General features: G+C 38.3%; 1 protein-coding gene and 1 long non-coding RNA gene across 5 annotated transcripts; both read left to right on the forward strand.

The window, feature by feature from the left end:
• Positions 1–2,006: 2,006 nt before the first annotated feature.
• On the forward strand, positions 2,007–23,347 carry LOC119912959 (butyrophilin subfamily 2 member A2-like). 4 transcript variants are annotated; one of them, XR_005446303.1, is made up of 6 exons: positions 2,007–2,152; positions 3,970–4,075; positions 4,847–5,128; positions 20,754–20,867; positions 22,057–22,174; positions 23,081–23,347. XR_005446303.1 is itself a non-coding variant. In XM_038732256.1 (5 exons), the coding sequence occupies exons 2-5, from the start codon at positions 3,979–3,981 to the stop codon at positions 22,077–22,079; spliced, it is 516 nt and encodes a 171-aa protein (XP_038588184.1). In that variant the 5' UTR covers positions 2,007–2,152; positions 3,970–3,978; the 3' UTR covers positions 22,080–23,347. The 4 variants fall into 4 exon arrangements, 2 of the variants coding, with proteins under 2 accessions (XP_038588184.1, XP_038588185.1); XM_038732256.1 differs by having other exon boundaries at positions 22,057–23,347; XR_005446304.1 differs by lacking the exon at positions 20,754–20,867 and having other exon boundaries at positions 2,017–2,152.
• LOC119912968 lies at positions 12,472–19,744 on the forward strand. The gene is made up of 3 exons (XR_005446313.1): positions 12,472–12,695; positions 16,664–16,772; positions 19,620–19,744. It is a non-coding gene; the product is annotated as an uncharacterized LOC119912968 (long non-coding RNA).
• Positions 23,348–23,581: the final 234 nt, after the last annotated feature.

The raw sequence follows: 23,581 nt of genomic DNA on the forward strand, positions 1-23,581 counted from the left end.
TGCATATATCTTTAAAGGAGGAAAATTTATCAAAACTCATAGTAATAATAAATTTACTGACTATAAATTGATCAAATAGGCGGATGATCCTGAAAGTCTAAGGCTAGTTTCACTCCTGTGAAGTCAATGTTTTAATAGAAAGCCTATTTAAGTTTAAAGTCTTAAAACTAAACTATGTGAAATGTGGCAAATGTGGTACTTTTTGTACCTTGATTACACTAATGTTAATACCTTTGTACTTTTAGTAGTTAAAGTCAAGATTTGAATGCAGGACGTTTACTTTTAACATATTATTAGTACTGTTCTACTTTTACTTAAGTAAAATATCTCTATTTGGCTCCCTCTGGTGGTCAGCTGCTTTGATGAGAGGCTTTATTCTGTCCTTTAATTAACAGACTTTACCGTTTCATCATGAAGTATGGTATCACTAGTATCTCTGACTAATACAGTGAACGTAGAGCACAAATCCTCTGATCCTGACAGCTGCCATGATGCAGGTTGTCATGACAATGGTGCAACTGTGGATGTAAAAGCATACCTAGATAAGTCATCCTTAAACGACCATGGATGTCCTATCTGTCAAGTACTCCTGTAACCTCCCTGAGAACAAGGAACGCCTCTCAAAGACACATGGCGCTTCCTCTCAAAAGACTCCTGAAACCTGATGAACTTACTTTAAGGAGTCCTGGGAATCCTTGGATGTGGCTCAGACCTGAAGGTTTGTTGCAACTTGCTTCTTAGCGCCTGGAAACCCCTCGATCATCATTATCTGACCTTCAATCTTCAGTCTGTTGAACTCAAGGACTCCTGGTGACAGGTGAGCAGGGAGGCAGAGACAGACAGTAATGCAGAGGGCTGAAGATGAGAGGGTGTGGCTGCAGGAAGGGACTGAGAGGCAAACGCTGACAGTAAACGTCAAGGCTATTCAATTTTACGAATCCAATTGGGCCATATTTTAAAACCAGGACATGGTACATACAATACATACACACATATATTGTAGTTATAGTAAGAATCATAATTAGATAGCTAGAATCATAATTCATTTGGTAGTCACTTTTAAACCTCCAAAATAATTAAAGAAAGGTTTCATGTCCCCACAATGTCCAGACTGCTACATAAAGAGCCATGACACTCGCAGGGATGAAACCCTGGTCTCCCACACCAAAGGCAAGAGCATTAACTACTGTGCCTCAGGTCGCACCCCTTAAACATAGTAAACATTCTCACCATGTGCATACATACATACTTACGCCTGACAGTATGCATGTATGTATGTGCAGGACAACATGTATAAGTGCAACCAAAGTATTCAGTTTTGGCCTAGGCGGCTTCTCATATTTGTGTGTGATAGCTTTTGTTAAAAAAACAGTAATTTCCCGTCTCTCTGTAGAACTTTGTGCCATTGTGAGACCTGCAGACCCGAACAGACCTACAATGCAGTCTACAAGGCTTAGTCTTATTTCTAACTTAAGACAACAAAATGACTAGTATGCCACAGCTCAGACAATATACATGATCAAAACATACTTTATTTATCTTGTAGCAATCCAGTTTCTAGTAAAGTTTCCAGTGTTTGGGGCGTCAATGCTTGCTGCATTGAACAATGTCTGGTGCATTTAGCAGTCACTCATTAGCCAATGGGGATGCACCTCTGAAAAAGCTACCCCTGAGAGACGTTTGTGTCAGAACTGTAAAAACAAAGCTGAAAACGGGGGACTGATTGGTGAGAATGCAGAAGAGGGAGCTCAAAACAAAAGGACTTATTATCAAAAAAGGCCAACAGTTTACTTGAAAGTTATGTGTTTTACTTTTGAGATGTTTTGCTTCAGCTAGTTTTATTTCTTATTTTCTGTTTGATGTTTAAGAGATTTTGTTTGCCTTAAAGTGGCACAAATGTGATTCCATAAGTTGTCGTCAACTTCAGTATTGTCCACTTGTCTGCTGACTGATGTGTGTGTGTTTGTGTATTTGGAGTGGAGTGGAGGTGCTCTACAGAGACACAAAAGAGGGGAGAGGCTGCAGGTCGGGCAGTCCATATAGTTGAGCCCTGGGGTGGAGGATGATCGGTACAGCGCATGTGAAACTCTCAACAAAGATGTAGGCTACTGTAAAATGTCACAAGGAAGTACTTGAGTTCCTAATTAAAACGGTGAGAAAACCACAGGATCTGTTTTTATATGTAGATGTTCATTTTCAGACAAGAGTTTCTTCTTTACACTGGTGAGAGGTAAGAGTTGCCTATGTTATATGTTGAATCTCATAATTTCATTTGACTGTTAAGACAACGTTAAGATTAATTTGTGCGTTTACAAGCAATGTTGTATAATGTTTTTTGTATTTATTTATATATATATATATATATATATATATATATATATATATATATATATATATATATATATATATATGTATATATGTGTGTGTGTGTGTGTGTGTGTGTGTGTGTGTGTGTAGAAAATGTTTTATTATTATTTAGAAATTTCTGATTCTCTATTAAGTTAAAGTACTTTTACACAGTCAAGTGTACAAGCCAGAACTATTTATATTAAAAAGTAAAATTCTGAAAGACAATGAAGTGACTGGACAGATGCTTTTATAATTTAACAGTTAATAAGTAGTTTTAGTTTCTTATAGTAAGCAGGCTAAATGAGGTACTACCACAAAATAGTGTAGTGTAATAGTCCTTAATTCAGTGTTTAAGGATAAAGTACTATTAGCAGTTAACGGTAGGTTAGAAAATGTTAAATGGTCTTCTGTGAAATTATTGATGCTTTAACATGTTGAAGCTTACTTTTTAAGCATTTTGAATGTCAATGCATAAATTTTTTTTTGTCACATAAAACTGGAGGGGGGTGGGAGTTCAGACTGAATTGGTGATTGAACTGGCGTGACAATGAGGAGCAGATTTATTGATCACTGTAATTTTTTTCTGAATTGATGCTCTATCACAACGTCAGTGTGAGAGACAGAAGTTCAAATCCATCTTCTGAGTAAATGTTCATGTTTGATTTAAGGTGATATCCCAGTAACGTGAAGTTTCAGCAGTCTGAGGTGGACGAATCAAGTTGGTCAAGTCTTTTTTGTACAGAATTCAGATATATATTTTTAAACATCTTCAAAAGTACCTATGTACTCTACAAGGGGAATAAAACAAAAAACATGAAACACATAAGAGTCCCGTCATAAACACTTTAGACATTATCAGCCTTTCAGGGTTTTCCACAACTCTGCATAGATGGTATGCAAAGTGTGTGCTGTGCTGGTTCCTTTCAGCTGCCTTTAATGTTCTGTTTTGTCTGATTTGCTTTTGTTTTCAAATGTGAAATCTGTTGAATTGCATCTGCAATTATCAGTATTATTAAAATTAATAAAAAATATTAATGACAAAAAACTCTGCATAGATGCACAACCCTAACTCCTCCAATCCACTCATTTCATCCACCTGTGCCTCTCTAATCCATTCACATGCACATACGTGTATAAGTCTGTCTAACCCCCTTTCTCAGTTCTCACTTCCCTCCCTGCAAACCCTGTTTTTCACCTCTTTTAATGGGCAGCATGGTTGCAGAGTGGACAGCACTGCGGCCTCACAGCAAGAAGCTCCTGGGTTCAAACGTCACTCAGACCCAGGCTACCAAACCCTTCACAGCCTCCTTCATCCCTGTCCCCTCAATCCCTCCATCATAAATACTCCTCATTATCCCAATAAACTTCTTTTCATACCCAACATTGGCGTGGTCTTTGTTAGTGAACTGTATAGCTAGTCACAACACATTTTAGTTTGTCTGTGTGCTGTGGTTTGGTCAGTTTAAAACAAGTAGATCCAGAGAGGAAAATAGATAAGATTAAAAGATCACAGGAGGAATGTGACAGGAGGAAGAGCGCAAGTGAAACAAAAAAACTAGAATCCTGGACTTCTACCTTGTTCAGAACTCATATTTTTGTCTGTTTATTTTCCATTTCCAGGAGTCCAGGATGCAGCAACCAAATGAGTCCAGTGATGGAGTGTCCTTCAGGAGCTGTAGTCTTTTGATTTTCCTTCATGTCATTCTTTTGATACAGTCCGTTGGAGGTAATTTCAGTAACACGTTGATGTGTGTTGGGAAACAGAAGACACTCAATGTTCTTTAAATTTTGAGCGTTAGTTGCTTTTTATATTTTCACTGCCAATAACAAGTTGTTGTTCAACTTCATCCTGATAAAGGACTGTTAGACTGGTGGTGGAAACATTTTACTGATACTCTCAGACTTTCTGGTACTTTTCACAGTTATTTAATGTCACAGTCTGACTCAGAAAAAAAAAGTAGGGCACCAAAGTGTGAAATGAAACAGCCTCAAACATTTGAACCTCCCATGTATGCTGCCCTACATTATGAATGTGCTTGTGGTATATGAGTCAGACTCCATAATCTTACAAACAACTGCTTGACGTTGCTTTTTAATGCCCTGGTTCCCCTTTTGCGCAGGGTGCTAACTACAGGGGAGCATACAACATGAGGTCTTCTAAAAAATTAAATTTTGGGGCTGTCTTTAAAATATTGACAATTAGCTACTTTTGCCATTCATTTCTATTTTTCTGTATCATCCTGGATCATGTGTAGAATCAGAAGCTTCAGGCTTCATCCAGCCCCCACAGGGTGCCTTTAAATACCATATAATAACAGTTGATGGTGATGATTTGCTACAAAAGGCAGTGCAGAGAAGACTGCAGACAGATGACTGTGGATAATTTATTTATTATTTATGACGTAGTACATACATTTAAAAGATCTGCAAGGGCTTAAAATATTTTGGTGGAAAATATTTTCTAAACATAAACCCACTGCTCTAAATTCCTCCTCAGGTGCTGTCTCCTCACCCATCATACAGGTTGTCTCAGATAACAGTGACAGTGTGGTGTTACAGTGTGAGTCTGCAGGCTGGTATCCAGAGCCTGAGGTGTTTTGGCTGGACGGTGAGGGAAACCTCCTCTCTGCTGGACCTACAGAGACAGTCAGAGGTCCTGATGACCTCTATACTGTCAGCAGCAGAGTGACTGTGGAGAAGAGACACAGCAACAGCTTCACCTGTAGAGTCCAACAGAAGGACATCAACCAGACCAGAGAGACTCACATCCAGGTTCCAGGTTAGAAAGAGTTTTGTAGAAATTACACATGATGTCACTGTTTTATACTGTTTGACTAAAAAGTGTTGTTCTGTTTTGTATCATTTCAGCTTCCTTCTTTGTACCATCTTATTGGAATTGGGTCATCAGCGTTGCTTTTTTCTGTAGCTTTTGCATTGGTTTTGTCTTGGGGTTCAGGTAACCATTATGTCATCACAAGATGATTGACAGTAAGTCGCATAATTTGTTTTTTGACATTTGTTTTTTTGTGCAAGGTTTCTTCCAGATTTGTATTGGCTGTGACAGTGTATAGTCCAATGACCCTGATTTAATATTTATATATACTTTGAAATAATTGAAACAAAATGAAAAACTGAATAGTAAATATAAAATGTGGTGCAGAGGTAGCACTCCAACACCACAGAGTGCTGGATACCTTGTATCCTGCTTTACGTTTGTTCAGTACAACAGTGTTCCCACCTGTATGTCTTTGTCAGTGCACCAGTGACTCTAACTGGTTGATCTCAGAGCCTGTTACAGAGGAGGCGGAGATCAGTGGAACAAGAAACCCAGAGGAACCAGGAAACCGTGGAGACTTAAAAAAAAAATGTGGTCAAGAAAGATGAAAACAAGATTAAGGCTGACGGTCTTAAAATATGCATAGATTTTAAAAAAAAGGAACATGACACCAGCACAACAGTGTGAGTCATTGATGTGTTTTATTGGTTTTTGTATAAAAAGGGAACTCTGGCACAGACGAGGAACAAGAATTCAATGATAGCATAATTTGCTGCCTGACACACTGAAATGATAAAAGAAGTCTAACTGTACCGTCATATTACACCTGCTGCTGTGTAAATTGTGAATTGAAAGCTGTCCTGGCTGCAGTTTTGTGTAATATGTTGTTGTTTTTTTATTTAAATTCGTCCGTCTTCTGCAGCCAATCATCTGCTTTTCCAAGTGACTGATCGAGCTGATAAGAGTCTCCTTGTGGAAATGCCACAGTGTATTATTGCACAGCCCACCTCGGTGCCTCTTCCTGTGTTCATGTTAACTTGTGTGATTAGCAGGCTGTATGTGCGATATACTTACCGTAGCTCTAAGTCTATAACTCATTTTGTGTGTCTTATAAATGAATGTTATATATATAGGCATCTTGCAGGAAAGGAAAAATATAGAATAGATATTTTTGCCATGTGCCATTCTGCATAATGAATGCTTTACCTTCTTGTACCTTGATTCCACTTTAATGGTAATACAGTTCTACTTTAACTCAAGTAAAATCTCTCCATCTGCCTCCCTCTGGTGGTCAAACTGTGGAACTGCACTGATCTCAGTCTTTATTCTCTGCTGCGGTTTAACACACTTTAACACATCATAATGAATGATCATGCCACTAATTAGTCTCTCTGAATAATGTAGTGAATGTAGAGATAATAAATCCTCTGATGCCTGCCATAATGCAGGTTGGCATGACAATAATGTTACTGGGATATAAAACTGAAGCGTACCTGGATAAGTCTTCCTGAAAAGATCCTGGAAATCCTTAAATATAGTAAAGCAGTCCTGGAACTTCCCTGAGAGCCATGGACACAGATCCAGGATGCCTCTTCTCAAAAGAAGGAAAGCTGATGAACTTAGTTTAAGGAGTCCTGGGAATCCTTGGATGTGGCTCAGACCTGGAGGCTTGTTGCTTCTTTGCACAGGAAACCCCTCGATCATCATCATCCAACCTTTTCTTTGTTTCCCCACAAGAGCCTCTGAATGTATGTGACCCCAAGAAGCCTGTGGAGTTCCAGGACTCCTTAAACTAAGTTCATCAGCTTTCCGTCTTACTTACTTTCTTAAGTTAGTCTTACTTTCCGACTATATTTAAGGATCTCCATGTGAACCACTACAGTCTAATGATGTCAAGTCAGAGAAAGTAGCTTTTACCAGATACATTATGTACATTTACTCAAGAACTGTACTTGAAAAAATTCAATGTATTTGTACTTTATTTGAGTATTTCCATTTTATTCAACTAACTTCTACTCAATTACACCCCAGAGGTAAATAATGAACTTTTTACTGACCATTATTTGTCTGACAGCTTTCCTTCCTAGTAATTTTTAAGATGACAATTTTTTAGATTCGCTGTAGATTAAACTACGCAACAGGATATAAAGAAGTTAAAATGAGCTCAACCTTAAACATCTACAGCAGTGAAATACAACAAACACATTAATGCCGTAGGAATACTAATCCAGAAACATAACATAAAGGAACATTTTACAGCACTATGAGTACTTTCACTTTGAAAAATGTATATTTTGATGATGGGTGGTGATGGCGCAATGGATAAGACACATGCCTTTGGTGTGATAGACCAAAGGCATGTGTCCACCATTGTGTCCCTGAGCAAGACATTTAACCCCTTGTTACAGCTGCCACCGCCCCCACCTGTATTTGCCTGTGCTTTTGAGTAGGCTATCTGGTATGCTGAGCAGGCTGTGCAAGCCCATGCGGAGGATTGGCTGCACGAGGAGGAAGGTCCCGCCTACTTCCTGGGTTTCCGGTGACCATGCCATCACTTGGTGCGGCGTGCTACTACGGGCCAATCAAAGGGCGACAGTGACAACCACCACCTGCTTAAAAGCCTGCCGGGTCTGCGTTTGGGGCACCAATCTGACCGGAGTTGCTTGCCTTGGGAACACATGACTCAGAGCTTGTAGTAGTGTTTTGTTACCCGTGCCAGACATTGTGTACTTGACTGTGTTTCACTGTGTGAAGGGAAGGAAGTGGGCCAGGTTTAAGCTTAGAGATAACTGACACCTTTCTTGCACACACTGTACTTGCTCCAGAGGCGTGCGACCTCCTTGTAAGTCGCTTTGGATAAAAGCGTCAGCTAAATGAATAAATGTAAATGACGATGATACCTACGTTCCTTTACTTAAGTAAGGTTTGGAAGGCAGGATTTTTACTTGTAGTGGGGTATTTTGTACATTTACTTCAGTAAAGGGTCTGAATCCTTGTTCCACCTCTGGTGCTTTTACAGTGATGGTTATCTGAGTAAAAGCTAGCTAACTAGCTAATAACATCATTTAAAGCTGAATGGAGCAGATGGAGTGATTTTTGGGTGAGTTCAGCACCACGGACCGAGACAGCGGACGACCACCTGTCTGTGCATCACCTGCTGTTTCTTTCACTGTGAGTTATTTACTGGATCTACTCTACATGGGGTATTTATACATGTGTCTGAATTTTACTACACAAAGTACCGGCTGGTGTCGGCTGCTAAACATTACACCTGATCTTCATCAACTGGAGAGCAAACTGGAGACGTGGCAGGACTTATCCCCTTTAGACCGTTTGACTGACACAGTGCACAGACTGGATGTTGCATGTGAAACCTAAACCAACTGGAAACACTCACCACAAATCCACACACACGTTAACTTCAGCAGCTCACAGTCCCAAACAAAGCAAGCGGCTGCGCCTCGGGTTTCAGATGTTTATATGGCAAAACACGACTCGTCACAACTGTCTGGACTCACAGCCCGAGGTGCAATTAATTACTATCACGGCGTACGCCGGTGTCACAGCTGCAGGGATGAGTTCATTTGCGCCAAATCGAAAACCTTCTCTTGCGGCGCCCCCTGACATTTTGCGCCCAACTGCCTATGTCACCTATGCCACAGGCCGGCCCTGGTTCACTTTGTGCAACAGTCTAATCGTTTAAATACACATTATAGGTAATTTGTTGTGAGTAATGTGGGATGAGGTTTGAACCAACTCGTTTTTCATTTATTTACTTTGACACGACCTTCAGTAGCACTGCAAAATGAAAATTAACGTCCCCACATTATTGTAGTTTGTAGTTGTAGAAACATAAAGCCACCAGTGGTGGAAGAAGTGTTCAGATACTCAGTGAAGTACTTTTATCACACATTGACATGAGGAGAAAAGACTGTTTTAGAGACTGATGTAGGCGGATGTGAGAGTCACGTGAGCAGGATTGGAGTGAAAGTCTGAGGTTGTCAGACATTTCTCACACGTGGGGGGAGGGGGAGACAAGTGGGTCAGACTGATCAAAACAAACAGAACTGAGGAAGCCATCATGTCGTTGATTTCAACATGTGCAACAGGAAGTGGGTTTGTTGTTGATTACAGAATGCAGCGCTCTGCAAGTAGACTTGCCAAATGAAAATGTTTAGTGTCTTTAAACAGCTCTGTAACAAAAACTACCAAAACTCAAGCAGACTCACAGACTCTAGTAGTCAGGGGCTCGGATTAAGATGTCGGAGGGCACAATGTCTTGTAGAGCAGTTATAGCGTTTAACTTATTCTAGGCTTAATAATGATAATAATAAATTTTATTTATAATGCACTTTACATTTCAGGGAAATCTCAAAGTGCTACAGCAACAAGGGGTTAAAAACAGTTCCAGAAAATAACAATCGCAATAAAACACCGTAACAAAAGATTTAAAAACCACGACTGTTAAAAGGCCTTTTGAAATTGAAAAGTCTTTAGGCCCTTCTTAAAAACCTCCAGAGTTTGTGGGGCCCTTAGGGGCTCTGGGAGGGCATTCCAGAGCCGTGGGGCGACTGCCTGGAAGGCCCTGTCTCCCATGGTGGAGAGTTTAGTCCTTGGTTGGTGCAGGCAGTGGGTAGAGGTGGAGGAGTGGAGGTTTCTTAAGGTGGTGAGTGGGCTTAGTGTCTGTATAGCCTAGTTACAGTCCAAACTTGAGGAGAGGACATGTAAATAAATGTGAGCTGAACCTAGTACAGCTTCCAGACAAACAGAGTGATCTAGCTCCACTTTAAAATGTGTAACAGTGTGAAATCTTTAAGTTGTAGACAGTCATGTAGTGGTTAAGAAACGGTCTCCCGTAGCTTCAAAATTAAAGAGTGCTGGCAAAAGAATAAACTAGATGTAATATGCTTATTCTCTCTTGCTGTATCTGCATGTTCTAGCAGCAAATATTTGGTGATGTGCAATTGTTTACATGTTCAGTTATTGAGAATGTAATCTAAGGTTTTTTTTTTTTTTTTATTCAAAAAAAGCTTTTATAGCCCACATACAATACATTAAGACACTTGTATTAACTTATAAGATGCTTATAAACATACGGTAAGTAAGTCCATATAGGTGTTAATTGAAGCACAATTAACACATGTTGGCTATTATGGCTTATAAGACACTTAAAGGCTTTTCTTAAAAACTTGTTAACAAGTTATATTTACCCAATAACCTTAATGAAATGATTACTAACATAAATGAGACTTAATGAGTGTGAGTAATATCATAAAACTCATTTATTACTGGTTTCTAAAGTATTTTTATAAAAGGGGTAGCTCAAATCAAGCAATCTGATTGGTTCTTAGCAGTGATATAATGAGTGTTTACAACGGGTATGATGTCGAATTGCTTTGTAAAGGTCCGTATCACTCCGCGACAAACAGGGTTCAAGTTATAATCTGAGCTTCGTGCAGGTCTCACGCCACATTTACACCTGGTATTAAAATGCGATCTGATACAGATCACATTATGAGATAAATAAGCTAAATAAATAAATAATGAGAGAGAGAGAGAGACAGAGAGAGAGAGGTTTAAATTATTGCATCACTTATTATGTGGTTTACGTGATTCAACATTTCCCTCTCTCACACACACGAAAACCCATAAACACTACTTGCCCCATATGTCTGCCAGTTTGCAACAAAGACCCAATTCTGCCCTTCATGATGTTATTATTGTATGCACTGCTGGCCGCTGGCACACAGTAGAAGCATATTATCATATAGCCTAAGTGGCTGCACACAAACGGCAACGTGCAAAAAGATACAATTAATTCAAATTAGCTTTATTGGCATGAATGTGTAACAACAATGTTGCCAAAGCATCATACAAACTATATAAAAACAATCAACCCCAACTAATTAAAGCGTAAAGTAATTAAAGCATATGTGTGTTTGTGTTATAAAAATTTAAATATATTAAAAATTAAAATAAAATAAATAAATAAAACAGTCAGCATGTGTGTGTGTTAATATATATTAAATTAATTGATTAAATAATAATAATTTAAAGAAAGAAATCAGTATCAAATGTAAAAACAAAACAATTATTAAAATATCAATCAATCAAAATAATAATAATTTGAAAATTTGTATAATTATTTATCAGTCTGAGTTTCCACTGGTTGTCCTCCCTTCATGGCATGAGGAGACATTTTGCAGCAATTATATGACATTTGGGCATATAGAGGGTATGCGCATGATGTCACAGAACGCAGTTACGCTCACTGAGTGGCAGAAAGAAAAGCAGCAGTGATAGCTTGAATCAGCTAAATCACAAACAACACCTCTAAAATGGGAAAGAGCTTGACTACTGGTTCTTTGGTAAGCAGTTAAGGCCCATTTATATTCCTGCGTAGGGTCTACGTAAGTACCTATGCCGTAGGCTACGCATGTAGCCATGCATTTATACTTGTGCGTAGGTCTGTCCGTCATTCTGCAATTACACCCCCAAACGCTAGTTGGCATGAGCACTTTTTAGAAACTTGTTAACAATTGACAGACCACTTATGTTAATGACTCATGTTAATGATGTAAATAGGATGTTTATTGACAGTAATCGGCCTATAAGAGGTTTATAACAATGCCTTATGAATGCTAATAAACCCTTTATTTTTTTAATTCAAATTAGCTTTATTGGCATGAATGCGTACATACAATACATTTATTTATTTTATGCACTCAATAACGATAAACAATCCTTTGCAGCTATTAATAAAAGATGGATGTGGAAAAGAGGTTAGTTACTGTTTTAGTTCTTAAGCACAAAATCAAACACACAATTTATTTTGTAAACATTTCATAACTTTCAACTAAACATGGCAACAATGAACATCCTATTAAACTTCTACTCAAACACAAGTTTGAAAAAAAGTGCAACTACATATAAGTTTTATCTTTAACATTAACTGTAAACAACATTAAAACATTTGTAATCAAATTACCACAGGAAAAGTCTAAATCTCTGAGCAAAAATGAACTGACTAAATAGATAAATAAAATTCCATGTATCTCTAGATGTCAAGAAACAGTGTCGTCTGATTCCATCATTTCAATCAGTCAATTGATTGTTTTTATACTGCTCCATTCACTATGATTAGTACATTGCATGTGACCTCCAACACCCACAGGACACATTTTCAAAGATTAAGCACAACCTTTTCGAAACATTTTTTTCTGCAGTCAAACTAGCAGAATTGGAGTTGGACCCGCTCCAAACCAAACTTTGCCATTAGCCATGCGCTTCACAGCATTTGCTTACATCATAGGGCCCTTACTCCAGGAGGCTCTTGAATGTGGTCACTGATGTTTTGACAACATTATTAAAGTAATATTTCCTCCTACATAACATTATTTGTTCCTAAAAAATAAGTTTGTAATGTTTGTAAACACAGCAGGAAACTACTGAAACAACTTGTTTTTTTTTTATTGTGAAGGCTTTAGTGGGCGTTTGAGCAGACTGGGTTAACATTCACTCGTACTTCCTCATTTCAGACAAAAGAGTTTGTTCTCTACACTGGTGAGAGGTAAGAGTTGTTCTTTTAAGTAAAAATTCCAAGTTAAATGTTGAATATCTCATAATTTTATGATCTTGATCATAACATAATGGATTATAATCTATATAAAATAGATTATTACTTAGAAATTTTGGATTTTTCACATGAAAAAGTGTATTCTTATAAAGTTACACATTTCATTCAAACATTAGCCTATAGAAACATTTGAACCTTTGATTAAGTCAAAACTATTGATATTTGAGACCAAAACTACCATAAACCACATATTCCATAATTCAGTATTTAAAAGTTAATTTAAAGTAATCTACTGCCTGGTGTGAGAGAAGGGAAATCTAAAAATCAATAAAACTGTAGAAGGTGAAAAGCCCAATTACCTGTTTTTATTTTCTATTTAATTCTTTTATTAATGTTTTACACTGCACTGTTACTTTTACTGTCCTGTTTTGGGGGTAATTTTTTTTCTAAAATATATATGGATATATATAATCGTATGTTGCTTTTAGGTTTTATGTAAAGCAGTTTATATTGCCTTGTTGGTGACATATACTATACAAATAAACATGCATTGCTTTACTTTAAAGATAAAGCACTATTAGCAAATAAATGTAGGTTATAAAAATAACACATAATAACTACACACTATGAAGCATTAGTTAAGTATTAGTAAATACGGAATTCATCATTTATAAAGCATTGTTCATATATTGATACACATTAGTAAGTAAGTAAGCAGTAAAAACAGAAAAAACTGAAGTTCAAACCTTGACATGACAAGACAGAGGAAACTCTCCAGAGGAAACAGAATTAAACTTTTAGCTTCTGAAATAATTTAGACGCTCTCATGGAGGACTGATCAGGAGGATGGCTGCTTTACTCCAGTTTCTCAGGATGAACCTGGACTGTGTGAGAGCTTTTGGATTTGTAAAAGAACATAGAACATTATTAACTTTTGATCCTGACCGATCCTGTCGGCGTGTCAGGAGATTTTAATAATCAATGAAGTTACGCTGCTGTGCCTCGTGCGTAAAGGTGCACAGTGTCACAGTAGGCCTAAGTTGGCCCTAAAGTAACAATAACTATCGCTTTCTGCTGCCTCAATAGCAACGCGCCAACAATGTGCCTGACCTCACCTCATTTAAAGACCAACACTCCCATGAGCTCACAGATGGGTGAAAGTGCATTTTCTATTTAAACAACTTGGTCGCTTGGCCTGCAAATTTCAACTGCGGCGGTTGGAAACTAGACATCTTCGATGCGCCTTGCGCCGCTTTGTGCTGGGTGCAAGATAGGGCCAATAATCCTTTTGGTCTTTTTGATAACTGTAGGTTTTCAGCCTGCTGTGACAATTTCTGTGTCTATTCTCATTCTGTGGGCAAAATGTCGGTGCTGCATCATTCGTTTTTTATGATCATGTCTCCCTAAATGTTTTCACTCTATTCAGCCCATCCTTGCTGCAGGCAGAGGAAAATGAATACGGTGTTTGTGCATGTTTACTTTGTGCAAGTGGATCGCTGTCAGATGATGAACCGTCAGATGCAAAATGAATCCAAGACACATTACTGTCCTAACCCCCCTCACCATCAGCCTCTCCTTACTGAGCAAGTCTGCATGCCTGTTTAGTAGTAGACTAAAGGTGTTGCCAGTAAAAACACAAAATGTTTATCTAAAGAGAGAAATTAATACCGCGAAAATGCAACTGAGGGGGCAAAGCCCCCTTCTGCCTCCTCATGGCGCCGGGCCGATTTGAGTCAATCTGAATTATCCACAGTGTGATGTGACAAGTGAAAAATAAGTAAAAATTCATCATTCAAATAAACTTGCCGAGGTCCAGACCTTTGAATTGGCGCACACTTCGCCGAGTTCTGTCTGATGAAAGTGAAATGCTGTAACAGTAAAGGTCTAATCTTCAACATTAACATCATGTACATGCAGTAAATGTGAATCCACTACCTCCCATCTTGCATTAGTCCAGAGTTGTAGCTAAACTTCACTGTCGTGTTTTTAAATGATGTATGAGGAGTGCCCTCACACCCTGTCTGGACCGGTCCCACAGATGTTTCTTGCTCCAATGCGTGCATTTAATTTCATGCATATGAACGCATTTCCACGCACAACGAGATCATCTTTCAGAGCTGCAGTTTATAACTCTGTATTTATCAAACGTAATAACTAGTTGTATTTCACTCAACATTGTTCAGTCACAGTCAGACAACCAAGACAGGACAGACAAAAGCTGCGCTGCTCAGCTGGTGAGCAGGAGAGACACATACAGAGATTCACTGCAGCTGCACATTATGGCCCTTTCAGATAGGAAGCAATTTGCGCTGCTTCAACTATTCTTAACTTTGACCGCAGCCTGTGCACAAGGTTGCCAAGCAGTGCACTGTGCAGCCTTGCCATATGCTCTGGGCAACAACAAACCACATGGCGTGGCGCAAAAGAATTGCTTTAGATTGATTTATACACCTGCAAGGCTCTACATGTGTAGCTACAGCATAGGCTACGCACTTAGTCAAATGAGTCATTTCGCTCGACGGTCAAATATATTGATCCACCGTGTTACAGCTGCCGTTTTGGCCACTAGAAAATGTTACTACAAAGTACGAGGCACTTCCTGTGGGCTCGGAGGCATTGCAAGGCTACCCAGCTGACCAATCACAGTGCTTATGGTCCGCGTCGCATTGACGTGTAGTTAAATTTTTGAGGAGGTGCATGTCAGGTGACGCCTCTGTCCATTGCCTATGCCATCGATTTGAGGCAGAAGTATAAATTACACTTTACAGGCAGTGTGGTCATTGCAGTCTGTCTGAAAGGCCCATAAGTGTGATCAATATCAGACTTCACCTTTGATTTTCCTGCACTTCACTCTCATTCAATTTTTTTTCTCTTCTCGTGCCTTGAAGGATCTTCTTCCTCTCATCAAAGTTGTAAACATTCACATTGCGTTCACCTTTGAAAGGAAAGTGAGGCGGGGCCGTCCAGCTCTGCGCTGGACCATCACTGTGGATGCCGGTGTCGCATCAGCTGGCTGAAGATGATTCGCGCCGAGTTTATCAGTTTACATTTGTTTTTCAGTGCTGCTCCACTCAGGTGCGCTGCATAGGGGACTAATACCAATGTAACGGTCTCGTGCAGAATGTAATGGAGTAAAAAGTTGATATTTGGCTTTGAAATGTAGCAAAGTGAAAGTAAAAAGTTGCAACAACTAAATATACTCAAGTAAAGTACAGATACTACTACTACTACTAAAAAAAACTACTTAAGTAGATTAACGAAGTACTTGTACTTCGTTACTTTCCACCACTGAATTTAATTATGTTAAAAAGCTGGTGTGACAGTGAGAAGCAGTGAGTGTCCATTTCGATTTTAACATATAAGTCTATCTTAATGCAAAACTCGCACCCCATTATGGACATTTAAAGATGTATTGATGGCTGTAATTGTTCTTCCTGAAGTGAGGTTCTAACACAAGGTCAGTGTGAGAGATGGGAATTACATTCCTCTTTCTGTGTAAATGTTAATTTTTGAGTTAGGCTGAAAATACCAGTGACATGATGTTTGAGCAGTCTGAGTAGATGAGTCAAGTTGGTCGAGTAAAAAAAATTCAGATAAAAACATCTTTGAAAGTATACTGAATTCACTTACACAAGGGGAAAAACATAGCCTACAACACATAAGATTCCCTTTATAAACATTTCAGACATTATAAGACTGTCAAGGGTTTTCTGCATCAATGAACACCAACATCTCAAATGTCTGTGCTCTGTGGTTTTAGTCAGTTTGAAACAGGAAACAGAAGAAGGAACAGATCTGGAGTGAAAAAAATGGATAACGCTGTCTGAGCCCCGAAACAGACAGAGTGCAAAAACTAGAATCCAGACTTTGTACCATGCCCAGACAAAAGTAAAGAAATGTTTCGCCTGTGCTTTTTTTATGGAAACAACCAGACTAATAAGTCTTTTGTTTTTCATTTTCAGGAGTCCAGGATGCTGCAACCAAATATAGAGTCCAGTAATGAAGTGTCCTTCGGGACCTGCAGTGTTTTGCTTCTCCATCATGTCATTCTTCTAATACAGTCTGTTGGAGGTAATTTCAATAAAAAACGCTAAGTACACAGTAGTGAGTTTTGGTAGTGATGTGTTGGAAAAACAAGAATGTGACACTAAAAAACAAAGTAAAATGACTTCACGCTTGAAGAGATGATAAAAATCAACGGCACTGTAATCATTCACATCAAAACTAATGTATTCATTTATTGGCAATATAACACTTTTTTTTATTCTACGTTCATTACGCTGGTAGCACTGTAAAGTTATACTAGATGTGGTTTAAGCTCAGTGCTAATGCCCATATGCTATCATGCTCACAATGACAGTGATTTATAACAGGTGTAATTTTACCATCTTCACCAACGTAGTTTAAAACAAGTGACAAGTTGATGCTGTACTTCACCCTGATACTGACTGTTTATAGACTGATGGTAGGATAATTTTACTCAGTGTCAAACTCTCTGAGGCTTTTTATGGTTAGATATATACAGATTCAGAAAATAAACTGTCGTCAACAAAAGTAGAATGAGAAATTATAAGACAACATGCTTACACATGAAATCTTTAGGCCTACATGTCACACGATTTTTGAAACCTCTCACTCAAAGAGCAAAACCTCATCTCAAATCTCCAAAACCATTAGCTATTTCTCAGCCATTCACTCAGTTTTCAATTGCACAAAACACACAAAAATCTAACAGGAATTGACCTGCTTTCCTTTTCCAAACACAACCAATCAAGATGCTACACTTAATCACCAGGTCCCCGTTTCAGAAAGCAGGTTGAACAAACTCTGAGTGTAAACCTGAACTCTGGGTTGACGAACTCTGAGCTGTCACACTCCGAGTTTTTGGTTTCAGAAAGGCCGATCAGAATAAGTTCAGTCAACTCTTGTGTATGTTGAGCCTGATGCGTGGGGATGAAAAAAAGCCATCATCAATGGAGCTCTGATACCATGGCAACGGGTAAATAAAGGCAGAGCCTTCGTTTTAATCAGGTGGAGCTAGAAATATGAATGCTGCCAACGCGGACCATGATGGGCTCTAAAAAGCAGGAGTGGAGGAAGGATCGATACGTTAACAATATTAATTAAAAATTTTATAAGGCGTTGCTCATTCATCATTTACCAGACTGGAATTTCCTTAACCCTTTAATGTCCTCTCAACCATTTGGAAGACCACATTTTAAGTCACTGTATCTCATTGAAAAATGTACTGAACTTAATTCAACCTCTTTAAGCCATCTCTACCATTTGGTGTAGGTATGCTGTGCTAAAAAAAATCCACTAGTTGACACTGTTTCTTTAAGATACTCTCCTTACAGGAAGTTAAAATCATCAAAATCACTGCAGACATGAAGAGTCTTTTTGGTGGAAATTTCAAAGTTTAGGATATTTTTTTGACATATTATAGTTCCAGAGGAATTACTTAACAGAATTATGTAACTTGATACAAAAAAATAAGTCTAATATGGGACAAATAATTTTCTAAAAACATGCTGTTGTTGTGCTGATGTTGAATTAATTTCATAAATATGTCTTTATAATGGTGAAATCATGCCAAAATATATATACAAAATATATATACCAAAATAATAATAAAAAGATAATAAATGTACAGTTTTTTGGAATAAAAAAAACTTTAAAACAAATAAATATCTTGAAAACCAACTAACTATCTAGACAAAATAGACATGTTCAATTCAATTCAATTTCATTTATATAGCGCCAAATCACAACAACAGTTATCTCACAGCGCTTTTCATAAAAGAGCAGGTCTAGACCGTACTCTATGATGCTATTTACAGAAGCCCAACAGTTCCCACCAAGAGCAAGCACTGGGCGACAGAGGCAATGACTTGCCCAAGGACACTTCAACATGGGGGGAGCCTGGGATTGAACTGCCGACTTTCCGATTAACGACCAAGCCGCTCTACCTCCTGAGCCACAGCCGCCCCTATTAATCTGAGTGATGATGATAACAACCAAATAGAGCCTCCTGATCATCAACATATCAGAACATAACAATCTGTACTCTGCGCCATCTCCTTCTTTGCCCTCATCATCTTCATCCTCGCTATCATCGTCCTTGTCCTCCTCCTCTTCCTCTTCTACCAACTCTTCCTCCTTAAACTTGTCCTTGTTGTCGTCCCCTGCCTCTTCCTCCTCCTCCCCTTGTTTTGTTGGCATCCATTGTTCAAAACAGGTAATCTGACCTTTCACCTATGTATAGGTCTACTGTATGCTAAAGTGATTGGTTAGTGATTAGTAAAGCAGTTAGTGTTTCACACGTGGTTTGTAGCATTTTGATTGGTTGTGTTTGGAAAAGGAAAGCAGGTCCTGTTAGATTTTATTTGGTTTTTACAGTGTATGTCTCAGCAGCTATCAGCAGATTACTTTAACTCTAATGATGTTTTGGAAATGTACACATAATCCTAAAAAAGACAAAAGAGCTTTAGATTTAGAACAACAGTGTGCATGTGGTATATCCAAAAATTTACTATTATGAAAAATGTGTTTTTTGTTCCATTTGATGCAAGTGCTTCATTTTTGGATGTGTTTCTGGCATTTTGAATGCAGTGTTACATTTTGAAGGAGATATGAGGCATTTTGCAGTTTGTGTGTGCAGTTTGCGAATTGTGTGTAGAGTTTTGAAAAAAGGGGACGTATAGGGAAAAACTTTAAAACTCCCACACATGCTGCCCTAAAGTATAAATGTGCTCAAAGTGTGTCAGTCAGACTCTGAGGCTCCCATTGTTCATTGCTCTTTTGTTTTTTTAATTTTTTTAAATCATTTCTGATGTTTAAAAGCAAATATAACATTTTGAAGGCGTGAATTATAATCCTGTTCCTGTTTCTTGTTCATTGTTTTCCTTTTCTTTGCAGCTCTGTCAGAGTTGATTTGTTCACGTCAACCAATCGTAGCCCTGGCTGGTGATGATGTCATTTTGCCATGTCACCTTGAACCTGCAGTCAGTGCCAGTTCTGAGACAGTGGTGTGGACCAAACCTTTTGGACCCAAAGTACATCCATTTTCACCACGATGGACGACTGATGTATCAGTTTCAAAATCCATCTTACAATTATCGTACAAGACTGTTTGTGGATGAACTGACTAAAGGAAACGTCTCTGTGAAAATCGTCAGCGTGAAAATCTCTGACTCAGGAAAATACTTTTGTTTCCTTCAATCATTGCAGAAGGAAGCTTCCATCCAACTCACTGTTGGTGAGTCAGAATGTGTTTTGAAAAGGAAGGACTCAGTTTAACTAAATATACCAAGTGATATATGGGGCCCTATTTTAATTATTTAAGGTTGTGGGTCACAGCTCACAGGTTTCTTTATGAGTGTTTACTTTAACAATTTACTTTCAGGATTGTCAATTGTCATTTTAAAACTTTTCCAAGTGCTCAATAAAGTCCCAAAAATATTGTGGGACATTAAGCAGCAATACAAAAAAAGTGTAGTTATAAACGTGACATGACACACAATTCAACTTTTAGCTTTTTGCACTGCATGCAAGATAGGGGCCCTTTGTGTTTAGTTTGATCTTAAATGACTGTCCTAATCCCTCCTCTCTCCTCCTCAGGTGTTGTCTCCACACTAATCATACAGTTGTCTCAAATAACAGCAGCAGTGTGGTGTTACAGTGTGAGTCTGAAGGCTGGTATCCAGAGCCTGAGGTGTTTTGGCTGGACGGTGAGGGAAACCTCCTCTCTGCTGGACCTACAGAGACAGTCAGAGGTCCTGATGACCTCTATACTGTCAGCAGCAGAGTGACTGTGGAGAAGAGACACAGCAACAACTTCACCTGTAGAGTCCAACAGAAGGACATCAACCAGACCAGAGACACTCACATCCAGGTTACAGGTTAGAAATTAAATTAAAATGATCATACACCTGTGTGTTACAGGTAATAAATACTTCTAACTGAATTATACATAATGCCACTGTTGTGGTTATAAACAATTTAAGTCTAGTTTGATAAAAAAAGTTCTGCTGTTCTGTGTTATCATTTCAGCTGATTTCTTCAAGGATCTGCCCTCTACTGATTTGATTTGGGGCGTCATCTTTCCTCTTTGCTTTGCAGCCTCTGTGTTAATAGTAGTACTATGTTATCACACACTTACTGACTGTAAGTCATGCACATTTTCCTTTTTGTGTGAAGTTTCTGTCAGACATGTTTATTGCTATAGTTATAGGTAGGAATTAATTCCAAATCGTCAGTGGATTGCAAAACAGAAATAGTAAACAGAATAGTAAATATAAAATGTGTTGCAGAGGTAGCACTCGGCCAACACCACAGAGTTCTGGATACCTTGTATCCTGCTTTAGGTTTCTTCAGTACTGTTGGAGCTATATTCTTATTTTTGTTTATTTTGGGTTTGAGTTAATTTATAGCCCAATTTATTTATTTTCTTTTCTTGTTAAAGTTAATTTGGTTTATTTTGTATTTATGCTTTACTTGCATTGTGGTTTGTTGGTCACATGGTGTTATGTTCATTTGCATAAGTAGGTCAAGGTGAGAGGTGCCACAGGCACGAGGGCATATGGTTTTTTACCAGCGTGAGAGAGGCAGCAGAAATGTCTGTAAGCTTGCTTATGTGTGTGAATAAACCTCCTCAAACTCAGTCTTGTTATGGACATTACCTTGCTTTAGGTACCTCTGAACCTGCGTAAAGCCTAACCATGACGTAGCCTCAAGTGGCCATTTGAGAAGTTTGTTATTATTTGTTTTTGTTTAAGTTTATGGACAAATAGCCACTATAAGTACAATTGTCAGTGTTCCCACCTGTATGTCTTTGTCAGTGCACCAGTGACTCTTACTGGTTTGTCTGGAAGCCTGTTACAGAGGAGGGGGAGATCAGTGGAACAAGATAATGCACTATAATATAGGGTCAAAGAAGAACAAAATAAAGAAGTGGGTTAACACCGAGATTCAACAGTTAAATTGATTCAAAAATAAAACCGTTTTCTGATGGTTAAGGTTTGGTTAGTTTAAGGCACAGGAAACATCTTATGTTAAGAACGGTCACATATAATCGATCAACATCTAAAGACAAAGCTCTAAAGACAAAACTTAATAAACTATCTCTAGGCAGACAATCCTAATAATGTGTTACTAAGAAGTGGCACTCGTCTGAAATGCTTTTTGCCTCATGTTGGAATGTAAAACTTAAATATTGTAAACTGAATATTCTGAACTTAACCATCATGTTAGTTCTACTTCTTTGGTTTCTCATTTTCTCATGTTTCTGTTCTGAAGCAGAGCGACTTGAAGACAAAGCAAAATTTAACAGAGTTCTTCTTCTGTTGGCACACAGGCATCAAGAGGAACAGTAATTAACAAGTAAAAAAACGAGGACAAACGAGACGAAAACATTGAGACCGATGGTTTCGAGGCTCAAAAGGAACCGGAGAACCAGAGAACAACTGAGGAAGGTAGAGTGCAGACCAAGTCCGTAATCATAATTTTATGCTAAAGTTCTAGTATTATTGTTCTAGTATTACTGTGTATTGCACACAACGCTGGTTATCAACTCAGTAAGTCAACTCAGGGTTTCCTAACCCAACCATGAGGTTGATCACATTAAAAGGGTCAGTGTCAGCAGCAGATGACTAATCTCAAACATAGACAAGTCCACTGGCAGCAGAGCAGCATATTTTACAATATAATCCAATATATTAAACAAATGTAAAGACGTCAAATACATAATCCAGGCTAAAAGCAATACAGCTGCAGCTGCCATATGCAGGACCCAGGTGATGCATTTTTGAGACTATAATGTTTCAGTTTCAAGGGTAGGAAAAAAATATGAAAACAGGATTTGGAAAAATCTTTGTGACCAAGTCCAAATCTATAGACAAAATTTGGACAACATTTGATTAACCTTGTCTGAGTTGACATGGAATTTCCAAATTTTTATTGCACACTGACTCACGATGGGGCAATTACAAAGAGGTGAACACTACTAAATGATAGATTGAAACTGCTTTCTAATTTACAGACTCCTCCCCAACAAAATATGGCCTCTTGGTAGACAAAAAAAGAAGGGGGCCTTAATGGAAACTGCACTCTATTCTACAGTCAAAGGTGATAATAGAATCAGAGCCTTGAGAGTGTAACACCTGCACACTTCATCCAAGCCGTACAAGTATTTACTGAGCACAAGACGACAGTGACAGTAAAATAGCTTGGAGCAAGTCTGCAAGTGTTATTCTCTCTTCACATGTTGCCTTTCCACTTTCTAGCACCTAAGAACATGATGTATGTCTAACTATGGATGCTCACTTGTAAGTCTCTGCAAGTTAAGAATGCTTGATTATGTTATTTCTCTAATATTATAGAGGCTGTCATGTGGTCGAACCCGACTGCCACAGAGATTCACGCAGCACAGTGACAGATCACTCAAAACAGGCGGCTGGGAGATCTGAAGGGGGTGCCTTTGTCCAAAAAATGTAATTTAGTGAAGTGAAAAAAAGATATGTTTGATATATGTCTGTTTTATTTATTTTACATTTATTTTTCTATTTGATTTTAATTTTTTATTGCATTGAAAGAACATGGTTCATGTTTTGTTGAAATTGTGCCTTAATAAATACTCATTTAGAGTAGTCACATGGTGTTTTTGAAGCAGTTTTGTTTAGTGTTGTAGTTAAAACCACCCAAACCAAGACACAATGAAATGTGGAACAAGAAAGGTACTTCTCAAATTCATCTGAAAGATCCGCATTCTTATAAAAACAACGTAAGCATCTTTTTCAAAACATCTTTTCCATGCTTACAATCATGGGTAGGGGTGACAGTAAACGGTTAACTTAACAGTAACAACACATTTTAAAATAGGG

Source organism: Micropterus salmoides, unplaced genomic scaffold (assembly GCF_014851395.1).
Source record: "Micropterus salmoides isolate LMB-PRFRI ecotype aquatic unplaced genomic scaffold, ASM1485139v1 Ms_hic_scaffold_2, whole genome shotgun sequence".
Lineage (NCBI taxonomy): Eukaryota > Metazoa > Chordata > Actinopteri > Centrarchiformes > Centrarchidae > Micropterus > Micropterus salmoides.

Bases quoted from the DNA above. Each gene is read 5' to 3' on its own strand.
- LOC119912959 (XM_038732256.1), top strand. From the start codon at position 3,979: ATGCAGCAACCAAATGAGTCCAGTGATGGAGTGTCCTTCAGGAGCTGT. The intron at 4,076-4,846 runs GTAATTTCAGTA...ATTCCTCCTCAG, and splicing joins TTTGATACAGTCCGTTGGAG to GTGCTGTCTCCTCACCCATC. The intron at 5,129-20,753 runs GTTAGAAAGAGT...TTATCATTTCAG, and splicing joins GACTCACATCCAGGTTCCAG to CTGATTTCTTCAAGGATCTG.